Genomic DNA, 25,308 nt, shown 5'->3' on the forward strand with positions numbered 1-25,308 from the left:
TCCCCCTGCCTGGCAGGCCCCTACCCCTCCTCCCTGAGGGTGGCCACCCCCCACCGGAAGTCACTTGTGGGGAGCAGGGAGCGCGAGGGATCCTTTCCTCCGCTGGCGCGGGGCCCCGCCCACCCGCCGGGGCTCTGGGAGCCCATTGGTCGGTTGGAGCCGCCACTCGGGCTCATCATAGAGGTTGAAGGGCGGGAAGGAGCGCCCCCCTCGGGCCCCTCTAGCGCGGGGCGGGTCGAGCGAGGGGTTGGGAGGACCGAGGGGGCCTCCCGAGGAGGAGGTAGGGGATGGAGGGCGGAGAGGGGAGTCCAGTTGCTGCCGAAGCCGGCTCCCCGCCCTCCCCATCCCTGCCCCTTCTCCGTCACCCCAAACTTCTCAGCCGTCTGGTCCTCGAATGGTCCTTGTCCTCCCTCGAAGGCCCTTGATTTCCCCCCAGGCCTGCTGCCCTTTCCCCCCCTACATCAAACTGCCAACCCTCGGGGGTCGTCAGGGAGCCCAGCAGGTTGCCCAGGAGGAGCTGCCCACCCCTTCCATCCCCTCCATCCCATCCCCTCCATCCCATCCCCTCCATCCCATCCCCTCCATCCCATCCCCTCCATCCCACCCCATCCTCGGCCTACCCCCCCCCCAATTGGACCTGTCCCCTCCCCTGCTGAGGCTGGCAGGGCCAAGGACGGAGGGACCGTCGGTTGTGCCTCTTAACTGCCAAAAACTAAAAAGTGCTTTTCAAGTCGGTTTTCACTCTGCAGCCAAATTTTGTCGTCCCAGACGGCGGTTAGAATCCCAAGGACCTGGGTTCGAATCCCAGCTCCTCCACTTGCCTGCTGGGGTGACCTTGGGCAAGTCACTTCTCTGATCCCCCAGATCCCCTCATCTGGAAAATGGGGGGGTAAGACTGTGAGCCCCATGGGGGACAGGGATCAGCTCTGATCCTCCCTGGCAAGGCCCTTGCTCTCCCGATGAGGTGGGTGAGTTAATTCTGCTGTTGACACCACCCTAGAAGGTGGCCCTCATCACCTTTTGACCCTGGCCAAGTAGGGGCCACACGATTAGGACCATCCCCCCTGCAGCACTGGCCAAGATGGAGCGAGGCTTTACTGTCTTAATTCAATACACGCTGTCTTTCTCGTTTTCTATACTTCCCTCGTCCCCAGATTAAGGATGCCTGCTGTTTGTGTTTTAATCTTTGGAGGCAGTGGGTACATGAATGAATGATCCATTATCTTTGAGCTCTGAGGTTTTCGTTAACTCGAGCGGAGAAGCGGAGGTAAGCAAGCCCTAGGCCGAGCCAGGAAGGTTACATGACATTTTTTGATGTTTGAATGTTTGGCTTAGAGCAACTTGTTACGCGTTAATTTGCTACCATTTTAGGAATTTGGAAACTGAGCGGGCTGATTGCAAGACCTGATGATAGTTTGTCGCAGAAAGTTTACGCTCCAGGATCATCATCAAATCATCAGATCTTATTTAGTAATTCTAGGCATTCTACCCAAGGCAGAACCAAAGGTACACTGTTCTCACTTATTTGGATGCTGGCTTTTCCTGCAGAATTCCTAGGGAATCAGAGGGAGGATAAGGTGAGTTTCAAGTATCTTGATGGAAAAAAGTGCAAACTTCTCAAGTTAACACCAGTTAATCGATCAGTGGTATTTATTTAGCACCTACTGAGTACAGAGCACTCTACTAAGCGCTTGGGAGAGTACAGTACAACAGAGATGGTAGACACGTTCCCTACCCACAAAGGAGCTCACAGTCTAAAGAGGGAAGAGAGAAGTTAAGACATCTTAATAAAATCCCATTCTATTCCAGGCTGGTGCCTTACTAAATGTTGAATTGTTCATTTACATCTTTTATCTAGGTCTACTTGTCAAATTGAAATAATAAGAGCATGACCCTTTTCAGCTGCAGTGTACTTTTTGCAATGGCCAGATCAAGGTAAGAATTGTTTTTATGTTTATTTGAACGTCATTCTTTTGGAGGTGCAGTGTGGGGAAGGGGAGAGGGACTCATTTTTTAAAAGTTGGTATCTTCCAACTTTCGGAAATTGAAATCCAGTAAAATAAAACTTTATATTAACTTCACACTGCAGGATCAAAAATGTTGCATAAACCTTCTAGATTGTGAGCTTCTGGTGGACAGGGAACATGTCTAGCAACTCCGTTGTATTGTACTCTCCGAAGTCCTTAATATAGTGCTCTGAATGTATTATGCGCTCAATAAATACCATTGATGATGATGATCCTTTCTATTATGTACCCATTACCATTGTAATGGGTATTACAATGGTAATGAGAAGCAGCGTGGCACAGTGGAAAGAGCACGGGCTTTGGAGTCAGGGCTCATGAGTTTGAATCCCAGCTCTGCCACTTGTCAGCTGTGTGACTGTGGGCAAGTCACTTAACTTCTCTGTGCCTCAGTTCCCTCATCTGTAAAATGGGGATTAAGACTGTGAGCCCCACGTGGGACAACCCTGATTCCCCTGTGTTTACCCCAGCGCTTAGAACAGTGCTCTGCACATAGTAAGCGCTTACAAATACCAACATTAAATTAATTAATTGTATTGTAATTTCAATAGTTTTTTAATTATATCTTGATTGGTTCTAAAACTAAGAAATCAAACATATTAATTGAGCACTGTACTAAGTAAGCACTAGGGAGAGTCCATAGCTGAAGGAGACATGATCTCTACCGACAAGGAGCTTATAGTCAAATGGGGGAGAAATAACACTTTTTAAAAAAATAAGAATCTTAGGTACTAGTGGTTGGCTTCTTGAAGGCAGAGACCTTGCTCTTTTAATTTTTGTACTTTTTGTACAGTGCTCTGCGGACACTGGGTCAATAAATACTATTGACTAGGTGGATGGTAATTGGTAAAATAGCTTATAAACTTGCCCCATTGATGTCCTTCATCATTAGTAAATGAGTACCTTGTGAGTGCCAAATACTATTCTAAACACTTGAGAGAGTGCAGTAGAAGCGAGACACGTGATCAGAGCCCTTCAGGGTCTTTCAATCTAATGGGGAGATAGTCAACAGGCAAAAATCTTAAATAGTGGGAGCAGGAGAAAGAATAAGGATGTACAGTGCCCTTCACACGTTAAGCACTCAATCAATACCATTGATTGAATACCATTTAGACTGTGAGCCCGTTATTGGGCAGGGATTGTCTCTATCTGTTGCCAAATTGTACATTCCAAGCACTTAGTACAGTGCTCTGCACATAGTAAGCACTCAAATACTATTGAATGAATACCACTGATACCGTTGATTAAAAAGCAACATGGCCTAGTGGATAGAGCATGGGCCTGGGAGTCAAGCTCATGGGTTCTAACCCTGGCTCCTCCACTTGTTGGTTATGTGACCTTGGGCAAGTCACTTAACATCTCTGTGACAGTTACCTCGTCTGTAAAATGGGATTAAGACTGTGAGCCCCATGAGGGACAGGGACTGTGTCCAAACTTGTATCTACCCAGCACTTAGTACAGGGCCCAGCATATACTTAATACTTACCAAATTCCATAAAAAAGAAAAGAAGATAGAAGGATCGAGATAGGAATCTATGAGTATTCCCTAGACCGTAAGCTCGTTAAGGCAGGGAACTCGTCTACTAATTCTGTTATAATAATAATAATTATGGTATTTGTTAAGCGCTTAAGTATGTGTCAGGCACTGTAGTTTTCCAAGTGCTCAGTAAATATAGTTGATTGATATATAAGTGCTATGGGTGATAGTGGAATAGAGTGACCATGGCATTGTGAATTAATCAAGGAAGATTTCCCAAAGGAGATGGAATTGTAGGAGAGCTTTGAAGTTGAGGATAACTGTGGTCTGGTGGATTATTAGGGGGAAAGAGTTCCAGGATGGGGGAACAGTTTGAGCAAGGCGATAGAGGTGGGAGAGTTGAGAGGTAGAGGATGAACTTGCGAGGAGCAGAGTACAAACTGAGGAGTAGCGGCTGAGAGGGCTCTATGATGGATCTTAAGATGGAGAAAAACAGTGGAAAGACTTGAAGTCAACAGTAGGGAATTTTAGCTTGATGAAGAGGGAAATGGGGACCCACTGAAGGTGCCTGAGGAGTGGAGAGAGGTGATACTTCAGGAAGGTGATCCAAGCAGCAACATGTAAGGGTTGGAAGCAAGGAGACCAACCAAGAGGCTGATTAAGTGATCTAACCATGATGTGTCGAGAGCTTGACAGAAGAGTAAATGTTGGCGTGGAGAGGAAGGGGTGGAGACAGAAAATGTTGTGGAGAAAGAACTGGCAGGATTTAGAAGGTGAATGAGAAGCAGTGTGGTCTAGTGGATAGAGCACGGGGCTGGGAGTCAAAAGGACCTGGATTCTAATCCTGGCTCCTCCATTTGTCTACTGTGTGACCCTAAGCAAGTTACTTAACTTCTCGTTGCCTCAGTTACCTCATCTGTAAAATGGGGATTAGTAATATTGTGAGCCCCATATGGGACATGGACTCCGTCTGTCCTGATTAGCTTGCAATCTATCCAAGTGCTTACAGTGGCTGGCATATAGTAAATGCTTAAAAGAATTAAAAATAGAAAAAAAGGCATAAGCAGAGCCAGTGAACAAGACTAAGAAAGAACAGCCAGAGAGGTAGGAGGAAAATCAGGGGAAAACAAGGTGGGTAAAGCCAAGGAAGGATAGCATTTCCAGGAGGGAATGGTCCCCAGTGTTGAAGGCAGAAGAGAGATCAGGGGAATTGGGAAAGAGTAGAGCCCTTCTGACTTAGCTGTGAGGAGGTGACCTTTGAGACTGATGTTGTGGTGGAGTAATGAAGTAAACCCGATTATGGCGGTCAAAAAAAGAGTTAGTGGGGTGGGAGTGAAATTAACAGGAGCTTGTACAAGAAAAGGAGCAGGGAGATGGGTAGTATTTGGAAGAGGTTTAAGATTATGGTAAGGGAGGGGAACCTTGTGGGAGCAAGCGTTGTTAAGAGGAGTGAGGATTCGGTTTCAGAGGGACAAGTATTGAGAGTAAATATAGAGGACAATCATTGATGAGATGTAGTCCATGTCCACGTTGGTTTACGGCTGCAGAGTTGAGAAGCGAAAGGAAGTAGGCGACCAGAGCATCAGGGAGTTCAACAACATAGGGAACGAAGTAGCCAAGGATTAAGTAGGAGGTTGTAAGATCAGGAAGGAGCTGGTGTCATAATTAGCCAGAAATGCAGAAGTTGGGGCAGGAGGACAGTAAATAAGTAGGTACTTATTTACCTACAAGTAGGTACTGGAGTACCTACTTGTTGTACAGGGTGGAAGAGACTGTTGGTAGGAACATCTCATTTTAAAAATTTCTCCTTCATTTTCCTTTGCTTCAGTGAAATTTAAATTCCAAAAATTAAGAGAAGCAGCGTGGCTTTACGGAAAGAGCATGGGCTTGGGAGTGAGAGGATGTGGGTTCTAATCCCGGCTCCACCACTTGTCTGCTGTATGACCTTGGACAAGCCACTCTACTTCTCTGTGCCTAAGTTATCTCATCTGTATAATGGAGGTTAAGACTCCGAGCCCCACATGGGACAACCTGATTACCTTGTATCTACCCCAGTGCTTAGGACAGTGCTTGTCACATATAGTAAGCACTTAACAAATACCATTATTATTATTAGTGGAAAAAGCATGGGCCTGGGAGTCAGAAGGACGTAGGTTCTAATCCCGGATCTGCCAGTTGCTTGTCGGGTAACCCTAGGCTGGTCACTTAGCTTTTCTGTGCCTCAGTTTCCTCTACTGTAAAATGGGAATTAAATACCTGTTCTCCCCTCTTCTTAGACTGTGAGCCCCATGCAGGACAGGGATTGGGTCTGACCTAATTTAACTTCTATCTACCCCAGAACCTAGAGCAGTGTTTGAGAGATATACTAAGTGCTCAACAAATACCATAAAAAAATATGGTAAGAGAAGATGGGGGTCGGATCAGAAGCAATATTAAGGGGCTAGGAGCAGGAGTGAGGCAGGAGAGGGAGGAGATAAGGCCACATCCTCACGAGGAAGCAGGGGAGGCAGCATCATCATGAGAGAGCCAGATCTCATTAAGGCAGTCCTTGGGGGTAAGGAATGTGTCTCAGTAGAGTGCTCAGTAAATATTATTGATTGATCGATTGAGGAGGCGTGAGGGGGTGGAGAACAGGTTTTTGATGAAAGGTAGCTTGCCCACGGTAGACAGGGATTCCACCCACCTGGGATTTCCATCATCGACGTTTTTCAACTTACATACCTCTTTATAAAGACCAATAATGTCAGGGTGCTTTGATTGTAAAATCGCTTCCGGAAAAGTTGCTCTGCCAGAAACAATGGCACTTTTATTTTTGAACAACCTGGAATGCTAGTGTGTTAGAAAATATGAGCTGTGCTAAAACTAGGATATATAGTGGTCCATTCACCCTACTCTAGGTCATATTTGTAACAATCTCCAGGACTCTCAAGTCAGAGACTCAGCATGTGTTTTTGTTACGTGAGAAGGTTCGTGGCATTGGATTAGGCAAAGTAATAACCTGCTTTCGGGCCGTTGGTTAATCATCAGAGCTTAGCTGAAACTGCTTTTTAATAGTTGCCCACACTGTATAACTCTGTTCGATTCTTTAACAGTTCTTGGGTTAAAAGTAGAGACCAGCCAGTGGAAACTTAGCACCTTCGTGGGGCGTTTAACACGTACTGTACAAGGAATCTGTGTGGTCTAGAATTTGACCCATCTTTTGGGTTGAGATTGAAATTCATGTTTACTACTGCAGGATTTGTAGCCACTGTTACATGATATATTCTTAAAATTCTAGAATTTGACCCATCTTCCAGGTCGAGATTGAAATTCATGTTTACTATTGCAGGATTTCTAGCTACTGTTATTTGATATATTCTTAAAAATTAATCCACTTATTATTATTTTTGCGAGAATATTACCTAAACTTGGGGTTGTAACTGGTGATGTTTCATTAATCAATTATTAGTGGAATTTATACCAAATCAAAGCATAAAATACAAAGTGGAAGCAACATGGCCTAGTGGATAAAGCATGAGCCTGGAAATCAGAAAGACTTGGGTGCTAATCCCAGCTCTGCTCCTTTTCTGCTGTGAGACTTTGGGCAAGTCACTTAACTTCTCTGTGTCTCAGTTACCTCATCTGTAAAATGGGGATTGAAACTGTTCAACCTGATTAACTTGTAGCTACCCCAGTGCTTAGTCAGTGCCTGGCATAAAGTAAGTGCATAACAAATACTATAAAAAATGTAAAAATCCTCAATATATTTTAATTGGATTAAAAAAACTCCAAGAATTACAACAGTGCGGTTATTTCTCTAACCTTTGGTAAATTTAATTTGCAGTTGTATGATTCATTTAGGAATGTGTCTCTAATTTTCTAGAGGGCCTCACCTTCTCGTCCTGCCTAGATGCTTCGCATTTTCCCCATCCATTGCATTCTTCCAACCTGCGGATTCTCATTTAAATCAAACCTGTTTGAAGAACTCTGGAAGCAAGAAACTACTACACATTTTTCAGCTAAGCAACAGGCTACCTCATTTCCAAACTAAAACAATAAGAAAGCTACACACATCCACATGCTGGCTTCAAGAGCTCCCAAACAAACCTCCTCCTAACCAAACCACAGAAAAGCTAGAGAAAAAAAGTGCCAAGCCCCCAACAGGCAAGGGGCAGGTGACGCAGGAGGCTAAGAGGTCTTTGAGCCGTAAAATGCGGGATGAACTCATGCATTATTACAATGGATTCCACTTGCTTTGGACTGACACCAAAGTTGCTGCCAGAATGGTTTGGAGGCTGTTACACGGGCAGGTGCTCACCAGACGAGAGAGGCGAAGGGTAGGCAACCTAAGTATGTAATGGAGAAAGAGCAAAGTTAAGACTGATGTGAAAGCAGACACCAAATGCTAACCACAAAATACGGAGTAAAGTTTTGTTTACTGCTGATATGGGGGCCTAGAGCTCTTTAGCCAGCTGCTCTAGACTTGAAATTGAAAATCTCTTCCTCAGTTTCTCAACCAAAGAGTGGGTATAAGTTCACTTTGCTACTCTTTCAAGGTGTGGAGAGGTGTACAGTCAGAAATATGCTTCAAGGAAGCTGCTGTGCCTAGTGATTAGAGCATGGGCCTGGGAGTCAGGAGGACCTGGGTTCTAATCCTGACTCTGCCATTTGCTTGCTATGTGACCTTGGGCAAGTCACTTTGTTTCTCTGTGCCTCGATTACCTCATCTGTAAATGGGGATTAAGACTGTGAGCCCCATGTGGGACATGGACTATTTCCATCCTGATTAGCTTCTATCTACCCCAGTGCTTAGTTCAGTGCCTAGCACACAGTAAACACTTAACAAGTACCATTTAAAAAAAAAGTGCAGCATTTTTGAATATTTATGAGCCCAGGCCTTCCAATACCAGAATTTATTCCCTCCTAGTATAAAGTAGGTATTTTGGGGAAAGTATTAATTCTTTCAAATTATGCGGGGACTATTTAGTGCTCTGTGTACACAAAATATAAAGCTGTGGGGTTGGGGGTATAAAATGTGGGTCTGCTCTCCATGCTGTTTCAACCAATCAGTGGTATTTATTGAATGCTTACTGGGTGCAGAGTACTGTACTAAGTACTTGGGAGAGTACAATATAAAAGAGTTGGTAGACGTGCTCCCTGCCCACAATGAGCTTTCATTTCCCCACACAGCTACAATCATGATGATTGTACATCGTCATGTACATCGTGTAGGATGATGCTACAATCATCCATTCCCTTCCTAGGTCTGGCCCCGCACGTTTGTGTGTAGTGGATATATCACGGGCCTAGGAGTCTGAAGGTCATGGGTTCTAATCCCAACTCCACCACTGCTCTTCTCTGTGACCTTGGACAAGTCACTTCACTTCTCTGTGCCTCAGTTACCTCATCTGTAAAATGGGGATTGAGACTGTGAGCCCCATGTGGGACAGGGACTGTGTCCAACCCAATTTGCTTGGCTTAGTACAGTGCTTGGCACATAGTAAGCGCTTAACAAATACCATCATTAGCATAAATACAGTGCTGGCACCCTAACTGCATTCTGTGAATTCCATGACTGCATAGCATTGCACGCCGAGTTGAGAATGAGTGATGTATGTGCACGAATTTTTCAGCTGCTGAGGACTTGTGCTGATCTCTTCCGCCTTGTTCCATTTATGGTCTTCATAATTGTGCCCTTCATGGAATTCCTGTTACCAGTATTTCTGAAACTCTTTCCAGAGATGTTGCCATCAACTTTTGAGACTGAGTCTAAAAAGGTATGTATTTTTGGACTTTTACTTACTTTTCCCTTTACACTCCCCCTACTCTACCCAGAGTTGGAAGAGGAAATGAAACTGTTCTACTGTTTGGGAAATTTAAGGGCTGTCCCAGAAAGAAGGCACAGCCCCGGTGTCAGTCATTCACTAGTATTTATTGAGCACTTACTATGTGCAGAGCACTGTACTCAGCGCTTGATCACACCATGAGGGTAATGGCCATAGGAGAGATCGGAGGAGTAGCATGTATAAGAGGTGGCTGATGTTAAATATAGTCTCCAGTTTATTTTCTTAGAAGCTACTTTCTTACTTGTTTTTTTCAATGCAGGGGAAAAAATCCCCTCTTTAATATGGAATCAGTCAATTAATGACATTTAGTAAGCTAACTGTGGGCAGGAAATGTGTCAGCTATATTGTTGTGTGCTCTGCACACAGTAAGTGCTCAGTAAATTTGATTGATAGAGTCCTTACTGTGTGCATAACATTGTATTAAGTGCTTGGGAGGGAACGGTAAAGTGGAGTCGCTAAACGATCCCTGTTTTCGAGAAGCTTACACTCCAGTTGGGGAGACAGACCTTAAAATAAATTACAGGTAGGGGAAGCAGTAGAATATAAGGATAAGTACATAAATGCTGTGTTGGTAGGATGAGTATCAAAGTGTGAGGATGAATAGAGTGAGGAAATGAGAAGATAGGAAAGGCTTCTTGGAGGAGATATGATTTTAGGAGGGCTTTGAAAATGGGGAGAGTGGTGGAATGTCTGATATGAAGGGGTTGAAAGTTCCAGACCAGATCAAGGGGTCGGCACCAAGAGAGACAAGACTGAGGCACAGTGAGTAGGTTGATGTTACGGGAGCAAATTGTGTGGGCTGGGCTGGAAAAGGAGATGAGCGAAATCAGGTAGGAAGGGGCAAGCTGAGTGGGTGTTTTAAAGCCAGTAGTAAGAAGGATTAGGGAAACATGCTTAAAATGTGTTTTTAGAGAGATTTTCGGGCAGCAGAGGGAAATATGGATTGGAGTGGGAAGAGACTAGAGGCAGGAAGGCCAGCGAAGAAGCTTATATGGTAGTCAAGGAAAGATATGATAAATGCTTGGACCCACATGGTAGAAGTTTAAGAGGAGAGGAAGGGGCGGATTCTAAAGGTGTTCTGAGAATAGAACCTGCAGGCCAGACTGGAAACAGGGAGGCCAATAAAGAGGCCGATGAGGTAGTCAAGGAGGGATATGACAGAACTGAGTCGATGAGAATGTCAACATTACAGATTTGTGAAACAGGGAAGGTAGTGTTGTCTACAGGGATGGGATAGTCAGGGAAGAGGAGAAGGTTTGGGTGGAGAGATGAAGAGTTTTGTTTTACACATGTTAAGTTTGAGGGTATCAGCAGGACATCCAAGTAGAGATCTCCAGAAGGCAGGAGGAAATACAAGGCTACAGAGAAGGAGAGAGATTGGGGCTGGAGAGGTAGTTGGGATATTATCTGTATAAAGATAATAATTGAAACTGTAAGAATTAATGAATTCTCCAAGGGAGTGTGTGTAGAAGGGGACCCAGTTCTCCAAGGGAATATGTGTAGAAGGGGACCCAGAACTGAGCCTTGAGGGATTCCCACAGTTAGGGGGTGAGAGGCAAAGGAAGAACTGGTGAAAGAGACTGAGAAGGAATGGCTAGAGAGACAGGAGGAGAACCATGGTTAATTAGTGTTTCTAGGAGAAAGGAGGTGGTCCACAGTGTTGAAGGCAGCTGAGAGATCTAAGAGGATTAGGATGGTGCAGAGTCTGTTGGATTTGTCAAAAAGAAGTTCATTGGTGAGTTTGCAGAGGGCAGTTTCCATGGAGTGGAGGAGGCAGAAGCTAGATTGCAGGGGGTGAAGAAGGGAACAGCAGGAGAGGAAATGTAGGTGCCTGGGTTAAACAACCCTTTTGAGGAATTTGGAAAGGAATGGTAGAAGGGAGATGAGGTGATAATAATGGTGGTATTTGTTAAGCGCTTACTATGTGCCAAGCATTGTTCTAAGCGCTGGGGTAGATACAAGGTAATCAGGGTGTCCCACATAGGGCTCACAGTCATAATCCCCATTTTACAGATGAGGTAACTGAGGCACAGAGAAGTTAAGTGACTTGCCCAAAGTCACACAGCTGATAAGTGGCAGAGCCGGGATTAGAATTCATGACCTCTAACTCCCAAGCCCAGGCTCTTTCCACTAAGCCAAGCTGCTTCTCACTAAGCCACACTGCTTCTCAATAATTGGAGGGTGTTGTAGGGTCAAGGGAGAGTTTTTTTTAAGATAAGAGATACACAAGCATGTTGAAAAGCAGTGGGGAAAGAGCCACTGGAGAGTGAGCAGTTGAAGATGGTGTTCAGAGTGAAGAAGGGAAGAGACAAGTGTTTTAATAGAGTGAGAAGGGTTGGGATGGGAGGCACAGGTGAAAGCGGTAGATTTTTAAGAGAAATCAGAAGATATCCATGCTGGGAGGGATGGGAAAGTCGAAGAGGGAACAGGGAGGGTGAGACTGGAATGATGCAGAGGAGGTTTTAGGGAGGTGGTTTCAATTTTATCGATGAAATAGATGGCCAGGTCATTAGGTTCCAATGACTGGGGTGACGGAGGGAGTTAGAAACAGCTGATATGGGCATGGGAGTCAGTAAAGGTGGAGAAGTAATTTTGCTGGGCAGAGGAGGGGTAGAGTAAAACAGGTAAGAATGAGTGTGCTATGGATGAGGTCAGCCTGATGTCTAGTTTTCTGTTAGCAGCGCTCCACGGCTCAAGGCCAAGGGTGGGGGAAGCGTACTTTGGAGGTGGTCCAGGGCTGCTGGTTGGTGATTTGAGAGCAACTGAAAGACAGGGGAGTAAGAGGGTTGAATTCAGTGGAGAGGGAGAGTTGAGAGTGTGGATTTGTTCAAGAAAAAGTAGGTTGGGTATGGAGACCAAGTGGGGCATGATGACTGACTTAGGATCTGCTGCCCAAGTCATTTTTCTAAAAAAAGTTCAGTTCATCTTTCCCCACACCTCAAGAACCCTCGGGGGTTGCCTATCCACTTCCGCATCAAACAGAAACTCTTTACCGTTGACTTCAAAACACTCAATCAACTTGCCCCCTCTATCTTACCTCACTGATTCCCTACTACAACCCAGAATGCTCATTTTGCTCCTCTGACACCAACCTACTCAGTGTATTTCTATCTTGTCCATCTTGCTGCTGACCCCTTGCCCATATCCAGTCTCTGGCCTCCCTACTCCATATCTAATAGACCATTGCTCTTCCCACCTTCAGAGTCTTAGTAAAATCATATCTCCAAGAGGCTTTGCCCAACTAAGCCCTCGGTTCCCCTACTCCCTCTCCCTTCTGTGTAGCCTTTACACTCGGATCTATACCTTCGATTCACCCCAACCTTCACCCCACAGCACTTATGTGCATATCCGGAATTAATTGTAATATCCGTGTCCTCTGGTAGACTGTAAGTTCCTAGTGAGCTGGGATCATGTCTGCCAACTCTGCTATATCACACTCTCCCAATCACTTAGTAAAGTGCTTTGTACACAGTAAATGCTCAATAAATATGATTAATAATTTGAGGGAGTTGAGAGATCAGAGGTGTCTGTCAGGAGACAGAACGGTTTTGTGAGGCAAGGATGTTGGAGAGAAAAGGCAGGTGAGTTGATGGTTGAGTGATGGTTGAATGGAGAGGAGGAGCAGTGACTGGATCAGGAAAAGGGCAAGGGTTAAGGGAGGTTTGTCTATGATGGAGCAGGGGGGTCCACAGACTACACTTGGCAAGTGATGTTGGGCAGGGTCGAGGGGGTGCGGGGGGTGCCATCATGAGCTGTGGGGAAGGGATGGATGATCAGATGTTGGGGAAAATAGTAAAAATGCAGGTGCAAGAAACACTTAATGAAATACAGTCCTATTAGCTTTCTTATGGCAACAAAAGTTAAATTTTTCGGTTTTAGTTAGGATTTCTCAGTATTTTTCCCTCTTTCAGAGATGAGAGGGTGACTTACTCGTCAGCTCATTCTCTATTGAAGTTTAACATTTAGCCTGACGCTGGCAGTTTTCTTTGGGGCTCCACCCTTCTTCAAGATGGAACTGGTCTCCACCAATTCTCTTCTGGACTTCTCTACAGACCAAATTAATTTTTCAGTAGGAAGTATTCAAAATGCCGAAATAACACCATCAGACTATTTTAAACCTTTTTGGGTTACTTTGGGGAAGAAAGCGCAAAAAAAGAAAAGAGGAACTTACTTCCAGTGACTTGGATTTAGTTTAGAGCTATCTTTGCTTTTCCCAAGGTGTGCTGCTAGACTTCAGCTGAAAATGTTGCTGCCAGAAATTTTGGCTAATATGCAACATAGATCTTCCTAAACATGTTACCTGAAAAAATGAGTCCTAAAAATAGCAATTGTACCTGAATTGTTTTGTTAATTCAGACCAGCCAGAAATATTTGAGTAATTGAGGCCACGGTGTATTCTGGGGACCTGCATTATTTGGTTAATTTGAAAATGAAGAAGCAACCATAGTGAGGTACTTCTCTTACCCTTTGCATCCTAGGTCCTTCCTCATCACTTGGCAGCTTTCTTGATTCAGGCCGCCCTCCTATTAGTAGTTCCTGGTGTGAACAGCTCTATGATTCCTGTCTTAGGATCCAAGAACTTGCTATTTTCTTTGTAGTAAACTCTAGTTTGAGTCCCTTGTGCCTTAATGGTTGGTTCAGATTGCCTAGAGGTCTGTGATCAACTGCAGATCCAACCGGCGGATAGGAGGGAACGAAGTAAGAGCTTGCCCAAGGCAGAACAAATTCCTTGAGGAATTTTTATGTTTTCTGCCCCAGTACTAAACTCTGTGGTTAGGTAGCCTGAATTAAAGCAGATTGGCCTTTTTGTAGCAGTTTGCCCTACTCATAGTTCAGTGGTTGTATCTCTCTCATAATGTTGTCTTGCTGGAGGTTGTGACAGGATGGTTCAAACTTTGGAGCCCACAGAGTGACCTAGAGGCAGGAGCCCTAGAGGCAGAGGTAGAGAGAGAAACTGACCCTTTGCTTCCTAATGACCTCGTGGTGGGGAGAGGAAGAGTTGTCCTCTGCAGCGGTTCTTCTGTTCCTACAGCTTTTTCCCTCCCGAATCTTCTCCTCACAATCCTCCTTCCCATTATGTCTTCTGGAGTCTTATGGGCTTGTTTCTCCTTCCCACACAGTCCCTGAAGATTGTCAACCTCGGCGGCCATAACTCTCTCATCAGTCAATCAATTGGTGGTATTTGAGTGCTTACTCTGTGCACTGTACTAAGCACTTGGGAGAGTGCCACACAACAGAATTAGCAGACACCTTCCCTGCCCATAAAGCCCAGTTCTGTAAGGGATACAGACCCAGAGCTGGACTACCAGGCTGCCCCTAGAAATTTAAAAATAGAATCAGGGGTTTATGCCTGCCAAATCATCTTTCCCTGGTGCCAGGGAATGGAGGACGGGGCATGCGCACATCCTCGTGGTGGTATTTTTTAAATTGTTTCCAGATAGGGAAATTGGGACCAGAATTTGGAGTTCCTTGGAGGCAGCACCTGCTAATTGCACTTAGTCATAATTAATTCTCACCTTAAGGACCCCAGTAAATGAAGTAGTGGATAGTAGTAAGAGTAGACTATAAATTCGTTGTGGTCAGGGAATGTGCCTGTTATATTGTTATATTGTACTCTCCCAAGTGCTTAATACAGTGCTCTTCACACAATAAGCACTCAATAAATACGATTGACTGTATTACTGTTTAGCTTGTTGTTGGGCAGAGAACATGTCTACCAACTCTGTTATATTGTGCTCTCCCAAAGGCTTAGTACATTGCTCTGCACACAGTAAGTGCTCCATAAATATGATTAAACAAAGTGATGGAAATTAAAGTTAAGAAGGTAAGTTGCAAAATAAAGATTAACTCGTATCTGCCCTCGTGCTCACCAGTAATCCATTCAAAAAGATCTTTAGATATGGTAAAAAAACCCCCACCAAAAACGGTTACTGCCATGAGGGGAAAAGGAGAGAAATTAACTTCTTTACCCCTCTTCTCTCATTAAGGAAGAAAAACAGAAAAAGAAAATGAGTGCAAAGTTGGAACTAGCAAAATTTCTCCAAGAAACCATAACCGAGATGGCCAGAAGGAACAAAGTCACTGTGGGAGAGGCCACCAAGCAGTTCTCTATCTATGTAAAGCAGGTGTCGTCCTTTTGCCAAAGGTGGAGAGGGAGCATTCTTGAGCTTTAGGGAACTAACAGGGACTAAAGAATGACTAAAACCCAAAGTACAGAAAAAGATAAACTATACGATATTTTGAGTAAACCTGCCTAAACATATGCAACAAATGCCTAATCTCAAAGCAAGTTTTCCTTTAAATAGTGGTTGTACTCTAGCACAGCTTACTCTTTGCATGTGTACACATGTGTAAATACCTATCTGTTCTCTATAATTAATCATTTTAATGTTTATGTGGAGTTTTCAACCTCAGAGACGAGTCTATTTTCATAGCAGATAATTCGTACTAATGGAGCTACTGAATAGGCTACTAGTAGCTATAACCGTAGAATTAGGCTTGGATCCTACTCCACATTCAGTCACCAATTCCCTAATTCAGTCACGTTCAGTCACTATATAAACTCTGGGCAAGGCACTTCTCTTTCAGTGCCTCAGTCTGCCCCTCCCCAAAATGGGAATGTCTCTGGGCATGGGAGGATGAATGAAAATGTTTTGAGATCCCTAGAGAAATGGTCCTATTAAGTGCTTTAGGAGAGGCCCAAGGATATAGTGAGCATATTTTAATGTCTCCATATCTTGTTACATAGGTCCAGACAGGTCATCAACCCAGCACAAAGGAGATAGTAAGCTTCTCCAAACTGTTTGAAGATGAACTAGCCCTGGAGCACCTCGACCGCCCTCAGCTGGTAGCCCTTTGCAAACTCCTGGAGTTGCAGGCCCTTGGCACCAACAACCTTCTCCGCTTTCAGCTCCTTATGAAACTCAGTTCCATAAAAGCAGATGATGAGGTAAGAGCCCAACTGCAACCACAACGAGTAGAGTGGGACCTTGCCCTGCAGCAAAGTATCTGTCTGTGTCAGAGGCGGGTTTCCCGAGAAAATCAGTGCTTTCAACAACTGATGATCATCATAATAGTGCCCAGAATCAGAATCCCCTGATGATTCTACACATTGCACTCTGTCCTCTTTTCTCCGGAAGACTATTGAAAGCTATTATTAATTCTGTTGCTGCAACCGAGGTTGATCATAAGTAGCCAGGGGCCTACTGGGAAGGAATTGGCAGTTCCTGGGATCCTGACACTGGCCTGGCAAGAAAAGTACACCACTCTCTGCCCTAGTACTGATGCCAAACCAAGCTCGCTGCCTGCTGGGTTGGCTCAGTGGGAACTGTGGCAAAGAGATGAACTCAGTAGGAAGATAAGCATTATCTGAACGTTTTGAAGGATGGACTGCTGTGATGGTGACTATGAGTTTCTTATAGGAGCAGAATCAGTCTCTACCTAAAGTTCTACCCCCAAACTAGCAAAAGTGGGATCTCATCAACCTGAGTGTTTCTTTTCAGAATTTCTGGATAAATAGTAACATCCTCGAACAGACCCATACTTGCATTCGGGGCAAGTGATGTTTACACCTCTATTCAGAGTTAGGTTTAAGGTCTAAATGTGAGACCTAATGCCAACCTTTCATTTCAGATGATTGCTGAAGAAGGGGTTAATGCTTTGAGTGTGTCAGAATTACAAAGCGCCTGTAGGGCCAGGGGCATGAGGTCTTTAGGTCTCTCAGAGAAGCAGCTGAAAGAACAACTCACACAGGCAAGTAGAAACTTTCTCTGGGCCTTCTTCAGTGATTTCTTTTCCACTCTGGATAGTCCTCAACCTTACTGATCCCTACAGATGTGAGATTCAGAAAATGAAGAGCTGTTGTGTTTGAACAATATTTGTTTTGAAAGAGTTTATGCAGGAATCCAGAGCCATGTTCATTTTGATTTACAGAAAAAACAGCATGAAGGGAATAGTTGGGAAAAGATTCCATCATAAATCAACTCACCTTTTTTTTTCTTTTTAAGGCATTTGTTAAGCACTTACTATGTTCCAGTAGCACTGGGGTAGCCACAAGTCAATGAAGTTGGGCACAGTCCATGTCCCACCTGGTGCTCATAACTTTAATCCACATTTTAACAGATGAGGTAACTGAGGCACAGAGAAGTTAAGTGACTTGCCCAAGGTCACGGCAGACAAGTGGCAGAGCCGGGATTAGCATCCGGGTCCTCTGACTCCCAGGCCCATGCTCTTTCCACTAGGCCACGCTGCTTCATTTGTCTAAACTATTCATTGGGTCCCCAATCCATTCCCCAGCATGGAATTTAATGCTAAAGGATGAATATAAAGTGGAGAGATATTGATTAGGACCCACAGACAATAGTGAACCCATTACTAATTGTCCAACTGTCGAGGTGTTAGCTATTAGACCTCTGTTGGGCTGCTCCTAGAACAGAGAGCCATTGGATCAGTAAACTAAAACATTTTCATATTCTTCACCTCCTGTTCAGAATGCTTATAGAACTGCTTTGGGCAGCACCTTGTACTAAGTGGAGGCTCAGTCAATTTTGTGATTCATTCAATCCCATTTATTGGGCGCTTACTGTGTGCAAAGCACTGATAGCAGTTAAAACCCAAACTGAGCTCATTCTGAGGAGATTCCACAAATACATGAGCTGTTCGTTTGAGAGCTTTGGAGTGGCTAGCCTTAATGTGACCTCAGACTGGGACCTGAGATGACATTTCCTTTTGGTCTGTTTTGCCCCATTGATATTTCCTTCTCTTCCCATTTTCCAGTGGTTGGACCTCCACTTGAAGGAGAATGTCCCACCTTCTCTACTGTTGTTATCCCGTGCTTTGTATCTGATAGATGTAAAACTGAAGCCTATTCAAATTCCCCCAAGCATTGAGGTGAGTAATCTGATTTATAGAGATTCTGGGCTTCCACGATAACCAGAAATTGTCATCTGGCAGCTAGAAATGGAAAGGCCCTCAGAGGCTGACCGGCCACTTGTTGGTAGCTTCTAATGACTCTGAGGTTTGGCTCTGCTGCTTTTGGACAGTCTCAGCCCTGGAGCATTCCCTCTCCCATAGGGAGTTTCTTCCTTAGTTCAGGGTCTTCACTTTCTAGGATATTCAGCTTAACATTTCCCTTTATTTTCATTAGCTCTCTTTTAACAATTCAAACTAAATGCCCCCCATCTCCACTGATATTTATCCTTCCAGTATAGGCAGACTGCTCTGTCAGTTTAATATTGTTTTTTTCTTCAGCTTAATCATTTTATTTGACCTGTCTTGCTCTGTCAGCTCCACCTCTCTGGTAGTCAGGGGTCCAAAATTGGAGGCAGCACAGTGTTCTTGATTTGGTTCTCACCCTTCTGTGTCCTAATCCTTCTTTATGAACAACCTGAAACTTCTCAGAAAGAAGGAATACATTCAGCAGTGAAGGATCATGATTAAGAGGACAAAAAAAGCAGCCGAGTTTTGAGCTAGAAATCCCAGTACCAGCTTTGCCACTGATTTCCTGGTTAATTTGCAGTGAAATATTGTAGCCTCTTGTGCCTCAAAAGTCTTATATGGAAGAGAGCAATCAATCATTTAATCAGTCAGTTGTATTTATTGAGTACTTACTGTGTGTTTGTCACTGTTCTAGAAGAGTACTGTTTGGTGAATGCCCAGACCAGAGGGAGTCAGATTCCATGTCCAGTTTGATTCCAAACAAGGCTTTTCTTTGGCCCAGACCAAGCCTGATCTGGCTCCCGGACTTAAGATCTTTAGGAAGCATGGGTTCACCCAAGCCATAAAGCCGTATAGCTTTATGAAACACTCCCAGGCCTTTTGTGGACTGTATTAATAATTATAAATAATTACAGTATTTATAAAGTGCTTTACTATGTGCCAGACACTGTTCTAGGTGCTGGGGTAGATACTAGTTAGGTTGGACATAGCCCTTGACCCACACAGGGCTCACAGTCTAAACAGGAGCAACTGTGTTCTCCTCCATGTTTGTCTTTCATTACTATTATCATTATCATTCTTAATAATAACAACTGTAATTGTGGTATTCAAAAACTTCCTATGTGCCAAGAATTGTACTAAACACGGGGGTAGGTACAAGATAATCAGATCTCAGATGGGGCTTACAGTCTAAGTACAAGGGAGAAGAGGTATTGAATCGCCATTTTGCAGATTTGGGAACTGAAAGCACAGAGAAGTGAAGTGACTTGTTCAAGTTCACAGCAAAGTGGTGGGCCAGGATTAGAACTCAGGTCCTCTGACCCTCAGGCCCATGCTCTCTCCACTAAGGCTCTCTGCTTCCCTTAAGGACAAAATGTGAGCTCAACAGTTATGCATAAACTCAAAGTAAGTAAAGTGATTTACAGTACAGTGTTCTTTTAGCACTTTAAGACTCATCCCAGACTTGTTTCACAATGTTTAAAGATTGTTCCTTTGCCATTAAAATGTTTTAAATTCATCATTTTCTTAATTAGGAAATGTCACTTATTGAGAAATTGCAGAGCCACAGATTTGCCATGGTGGAGGCTGCAGTTCCCTTGGTCTAATTAAAGTAATACTTTGTCATTTTAGCAAGGTCAAAAATTAAATATCCAGGTTATTTCTGCCTCATTTTTCTTGTGAATACTTTTAGCAACTCAGGAAAGAGCAGAAAATTGGCAGTTTAGTAAAATAGGAAAATAAGTGCAAAAAATATTCCTGAGATGCCTTCCAGACTAAAGAAGAGCAAGTGTTTGATGATGCATATATAATATCAACACCAAACTTCAGCAGTTTATCCTTTACTCAGGTGTCAAAGGCAGAGGATGCTGGAGAACCACCTGCTTCTCCTGGTTCTAAAGAGGTCTTGGTGGATCCCGCACTTCAACAGCAGGGAATCAAGGTTAGACTTTTCCTTTTTGATATTTTTCAATGAAATTGAAGTACCAGAATGCCATAAAAGACCACAAAACTAGGAGGATTTAGTTCCCGTGTGAATTAGTTCCAGTCAATCTTACAAAGGGCCTAAAGTGCTGATATTCCCGTTCTATTTGAAACTTGCCTTTTTGGTATCATGCTAAGATCAAAGGTAGCTATTATAAATGAACAAGCGTGCGATTCTTGAATCCAACTGCAGATTCTGTCATTTAAGGTTACACCGCTGCCACCTGTTACATCCCTGCCACCTGTGACACCACCACCATGTCATGCTGAAACCAACACTTCTAAAGAAGCTGTAAGAAACTAATAATAATAATTGTGGTGTTTGTTAAGCACTTCTTATGTGGTGGGGTAGATACACTTCTCAAGAAGCTGTAAGAAACTAACGAAATAATAATTGTGGTATTCGTTAAGCGTGTGCTGGGGTAGATATAAGCAAATTGGGTTAGACACAGTCCCTGTCCCATGTGAGGCTCTTGAGGCTCTTAATCTCCATTCTACAGATGAGGTAACAGAGGCATAGAGAAGTGAAGTCACCCAAGGTCACACAGTAGACAAGTGGTGGAGCTGGGTCTAGAACTCAGGTTCCTCTGACTTCCAGGCCTGTGCTCTATCCACTAGGAAACACAGCTTCTTTCTTCCAGATTTTTTTTAGGATCTTGGCCACAGTTGTAAGCCTCATTGAAACACTGCCCAATCTGTTGCATCTCTATGATAATGTAGGCCAAAGGCTCTAATCACTGCATCTTCAACTGCAACCATTTATTGCACTTAAAGATGTCAGGGCCTAGAGTGTGAGAGCAGAATTTTCTTCCGGGAAATAAGTTTCACGTGTAACACATCTGCACAGGAGCCCAAAGTCAAGAAATACTAGTGATGAGGGTGGATTCCCCCATCAAGAACGACAGATGACCCTCGATTCTGAAACTTCAGGACCAAAAACCTTAGCAGCGGAATTGATTTTAATGCTAACGGTTTGCATAGCGTCATTCGTGCTTTCTCATCCTTGCCAGTCCATGTTCCCACCTGGGTTCCAGGCATAGAGAGAGAGTCGACGGGTAGGGCTGCCATATTTTGTGACGAGCATGTGCTGATTTGGCTCTTGTTTGACAGGTACAGGTAGAACCGGGATTAGAACCCAGGTGACCTGATTCTTGGAGCAGTGCTCTCTCATTGGACCAGCAGCAGGGCTGGAAATATAAACAGAAGAAATGTAGCTGCCTTATCAACCTCGACCCCTTTAACGCAGGCATGGAAATGAAAACCGAATTCTGCATCTTTCCCACTCACTCATTCAAACTGGAAATGGGGGATAGCAGCTAGATGCCACTTTCCACTTTGCCCCTCTAGACTGTAAGCTCAGTGTGGGTAGGGAATGTGCATGCCAACTCTGTTGTATTGTACTCTCCCAGGTGCTTAGTTCAGTACTCTGCACATAGTAAGTTCTCAATAAATACCATTGATTATTAATTGATTCTATCACCTCATCCCCAGCAGTTAATAATCAATGGGAAAGATGCAGAATTCAGTGAGAGCACTTGTCTACAGGAGGGTCATGTCAATAAGTTCTCAATAAAGACAATAGGGACAGTTTCTCAAAATGAAACCCTGCTCCAGTGAGAAGGGACAGTGGCCCAACTGTCCCTATTGTCTAGACTTTGGGGCAGACCTTGGAAGGAGACAAGGGGAGACATGGCTTTCTTCCAGAGTACGGTCCTCACAAGCACTTTGCCCCTCCTCAAGCCCATTTAAAAGGTAGCGGTAGAGCTCCTGCCCCAACTTTTCCTGCTGCCTATGGATGACAATTTGAGAAAAGCGCCTGATGACATGACCCTCCTGTAGACAAGTGCTCTCACTGCATTTCTTTGTCATATTTTGTCCACCTAGTAGTCTACAAACTCAATTTACATCAAATGTAGTTAGTTCTTGAAGAGTGACGTGGCATGGTTAAAGAAATCCCAGGTAAGGAAACTCCAATCGTAGGATGTATACCTTGGCAAGCATACAGCTGTTCCTTCTAACACCACATCACGTTCTATCCAGATAGACCATCATTGTCAGAAACGTGTTCTCAGATATTTCCAATGCCAAAGGCGGAATGAAAACAAAGCAGTATCAAACTGACTGTGATGTTGTTCGAAGTAAGGAAACGAATCTGTGGCCTCCAGAATGTTAACATTGAAGTGGTAATTTTAATTTTGTTTGTACCCAGGCTCTACAGGCCAAAACGCAGACTTCATCCCAAAGCAAGGCTAGTGCAAATGGAGTGTAAACCCACTCAACGGTGAAGCGGTAATCCCAAGCCATGCCCTGGCACCAACAGTTGAGACAGTCCCAGCCTCAGCCAACTGAATTTCATGCGGAACATATATGAATTGGTGATTTCGGTCATTGTAGCAGTCCTCTAGGGGCTTTAAGCAGGCATTCTATTGCTTCGATTCATTTGGGAAACTCAACAGCTAAACCCACTTCTTCTGAGCCATTACTTCTTCCCATACTCAATGTATTCCTCAAACAATGCATAAAGACATTTTTACTGACTTGTCTAATCTAGAGTTTAACAATGGTTTTATCTGACGTGGTACTTTGTGCCCACATCTTTTAGGATTCTCATAGAAACATTCCCCTAAGTCAAAAATGAGAGCTACCTTGATTCTTTAAAAAAAAGAATAAAAAATTGGCTTCCTCCAACTTGAAACAATGGGTGGGAATGGGGAGATGACAATAAGCATTATGTGTTGGGCAACACTTTACTAACTGGAGCCTGTGATTCAGTGATGTTGGATTCAAATTGATTGTTTGAAACTGAAGGTATCGATGGCTGCTCCGAAAGCAGGCCAGGCTCCTAGACACCAAGTAACCCAGGAAAAGGTGGCACAACCTCGGGTATTCTTAACCCATAAAGAAAAAAAAGAAAGCCCTGTAGTGGACGGAAGAGTTAAAAAGGACTTGGCAGTCAAAAAGGGTTGGCTCTGGCCTAGTTGCTTTGACATTCTCTCTTGGGCTTATGATGGCTACAGATTAGTGTGCTGGAAAAGATTCCACTCCTAGCACATATGGCTTTCATTAGGCACCGTTTTTCTGGAAAACATAATTAACTGTAGTGAGGTAGGGCTTTAGGCTTAACTGTTTGTTTGGGTTGGGAGTATTTTTTCTCTGGTCTGGTCTTTGGCAAATCAGACTTTTCTATTCGTTTTAGGTCTAATTGTCCCTGTGTTACCCAGTAACAAGTATTATGTTCAGCTACTTATTTATTATTTTTCAAACAATGATTTAGTGATATAGCATGGTCCATTAGACAAATTGTTTTTACTTCCTGTAAAATTGAAAGGTAATTGCTTGGGGACCAATAAACTATATTAAACTTTTATTTTGCTACCCAGACTGGTTGGGATCATCTAAATGAATAAACATGGCCACCTCAAATATAGAAATAATCTGCATTTTCCTACATCCTCTTTTCATTCCCTTATCTGGCAGGGAAAGCCCTGTGCTCAGTGGGACTCTACTCTTAACTATTCGACTCACAGTACTGGAGAACTTAGAATCTCCTCTCATGCAAATGCCAACATTATTCAGAGAGTAGCAGCTGTAGAGTCTTGCCACTAGCATAAGTGAGGTGATTCACAATAAACTTTCACATTTCTAAAGTAGTGGAATGTTTTTCTATGCTTTAGCGTTAGTTTTTAAAGGTTAGTTGTGGGCGAGGGATCAGCTAGTTAACATGCTTGATCTTGTTCCTATTGAATAAGTAATATTTGTGTTTTGGATGTGCTTCAGTTCTGTCTTTTCTGGCCTTACTCAGGACAGAGTGGGAATGAATAAGCAAAGGGTTCTGGCCAAGTCCGTTTCCTTGGATTTAACTTTAAGAAGCTGCTGTATTCCTCCCCCCAACACTCCCTCACGCCGCTAAAAAATACTCCATTCCATAAGAAATGCCATCTACTTCCAGCTCCGGATTCTGTTTCTGCCAGGAGCAACAAAAATGCTTAAAAGAAAAGTGTGATATGCCTTTTTTGACATCCAAATGCATGAGTGGATTACCATAATTTTTTCCTCTAACAACTCACCGTGGACTTCTGAACTATGTATGTATTTAACCCTTCTAAAACCTTTCAATTTTTCTGTTTACACTATCAACTTTCCCCATTAACTGACTGTTGACCACCTATTCATGAATTTATCCAAGCCCTAGTTCTATTTTGTTTTTTGTTTGCAAAACTCCCAGGGGTAGCATGTCTCATATGTTTACCCCAGGCTCTGTGAAAGCCTTCTCTTTTGTTTCTATCAAACCTACTATCTTCAAGCTTCGCTAGGTGCCCCTTAGTCTTGTTTTTGTGGGATTTGAGATTAAAAATTCCATATTCCTCCTTCTGCACCCTCCTGGATTTTACAAAGTTCAATCATGTACCTTCTCAATCTTTGTCTTGGTAATTAAGAGAACTAAGCTTTTCAGTCTATCCCCATATAAGTCTATCCTTCCCCCATTTTGGTTGCCCTTCTCAGCTCCTCCTCCATTTTATGGTTTAACCTGTGCTTAAAAGTCCTTTCTGCTCAACATGCATCCTCAAACTTATCGTTTTGAGGGCTTGTTTTCAGGGCATAATGTTTTTTAGAGCCAAATCCCACCCTCAAAGCCCCCCATGAATAAAGAACTCAGGAAATGCATAAGCTGTATTTCCCAGGACTGACTGGGAAATGGGTTCAACTTTTATGTGCCTCTAGGGAGGATTGGTGCTCATCAAAAACTTCCCATGAGTCTGCTTCATAATTCCTCAGCCTGCATATAATAATAATGTTGGTATTTGTTAAGCGCTTACTATGTGCAGAGCACTGTTCTAAGCGCTGGGGTAGACACAGGGGAATCAGGTTGTCCCACATGGGGCTCACAGTCTTCATCCCCATTTTACAGATGAGGTAACTGAGGCACAGAGAAGTGAAGTGACTTGCCCAAGGTCACACAGCAGACAAGTGGCAGAGCTGGGATTCGAACTCATGACCTCTGACTCCAAAGCCCGTGCTCTTTCCACTCTACTCATCTACCAGTGGGCCTGTCTGTCCATGCTAC

The 25,308-nt window shown here is 43.7% G+C and overlaps 2 protein-coding genes across 11 annotated transcripts in view; one reads left to right on the forward strand and one right to left on the reverse strand.

Annotated features, from left to right (window-relative positions):
- Window positions 1-214: 214 nt before the first annotated feature.
- LETM2 (leucine zipper and EF-hand containing transmembrane protein 2) lies at window positions 215-23,666 on the forward strand. 8 transcript variants are annotated; one of them, XM_029066431.1, is made up of 13 exons: window positions 215-280; window positions 1,155-1,267; window positions 1,372-1,506; window positions 1,859-1,935; window positions 7,364-7,817; window positions 9,114-9,257; window positions 15,314-15,451; window positions 16,075-16,275; window positions 16,959-17,078; window positions 18,102-18,215; window positions 20,110-20,202; window positions 20,452-20,535; window positions 22,453-23,666. In XM_029066431.1, the coding sequence occupies exons 4-13, from the start codon at window positions 1,889-1,891 to the stop codon at window positions 22,510-22,512; spliced, it is 1,455 nt and encodes a 484-aa protein (XP_028922264.1). In that variant the 5' UTR covers window positions 215-280; window positions 1,155-1,267; window positions 1,372-1,506; window positions 1,859-1,888; the 3' UTR covers window positions 22,513-23,666. The 8 variants fall into 8 exon arrangements, with proteins under 8 accessions (XP_028922264.1, XP_028922263.1, XP_028922262.1 ...); XM_029066430.2 differs by lacking the exon at window positions 215-280 and adding an exon at window positions 653-964; XM_029066429.2 differs by lacking the exon at window positions 215-280 and having other exon boundaries at window positions 653-1,267; window positions 1,372-1,577.
- FGFR1 (fibroblast growth factor receptor 1) overlaps window positions 7,697-25,308 on the reverse strand; it is a 76,755-nt gene continuing 59,143 nt past the window's right edge. Inside the window, exons 19-20 of one of the 3 annotated variants that reach the window (XR_005660007.1) lie at window positions 21,267-21,430; window positions 7,745-7,826 (exon numbers count right to left, since the gene is read on the reverse strand). Coding sequence is in view for 1 of the 3 variants with exons in the window: in XM_029066423.2 (XP_028922256.1) it covers window positions 7,779-7,826 (48 nt within the window). In the remaining 2 variants the exon portion in view is untranslated. Of the gene's footprint in view, window positions 7,827-21,266; window positions 21,431-25,308 lie in introns of all 3 variants that reach the window. The other 2 variants (XM_029066418.2, XM_029066423.2) reach the window with 2 other exon arrangements.

Source organism: Ornithorhynchus anatinus, chromosome 5 (assembly GCF_004115215.2).
Source record: "Ornithorhynchus anatinus isolate Pmale09 chromosome 5, mOrnAna1.pri.v4, whole genome shotgun sequence".
Classification (NCBI taxonomy): domain Eukaryota; kingdom Metazoa; phylum Chordata; class Mammalia; order Monotremata; family Ornithorhynchidae; genus Ornithorhynchus; species Ornithorhynchus anatinus.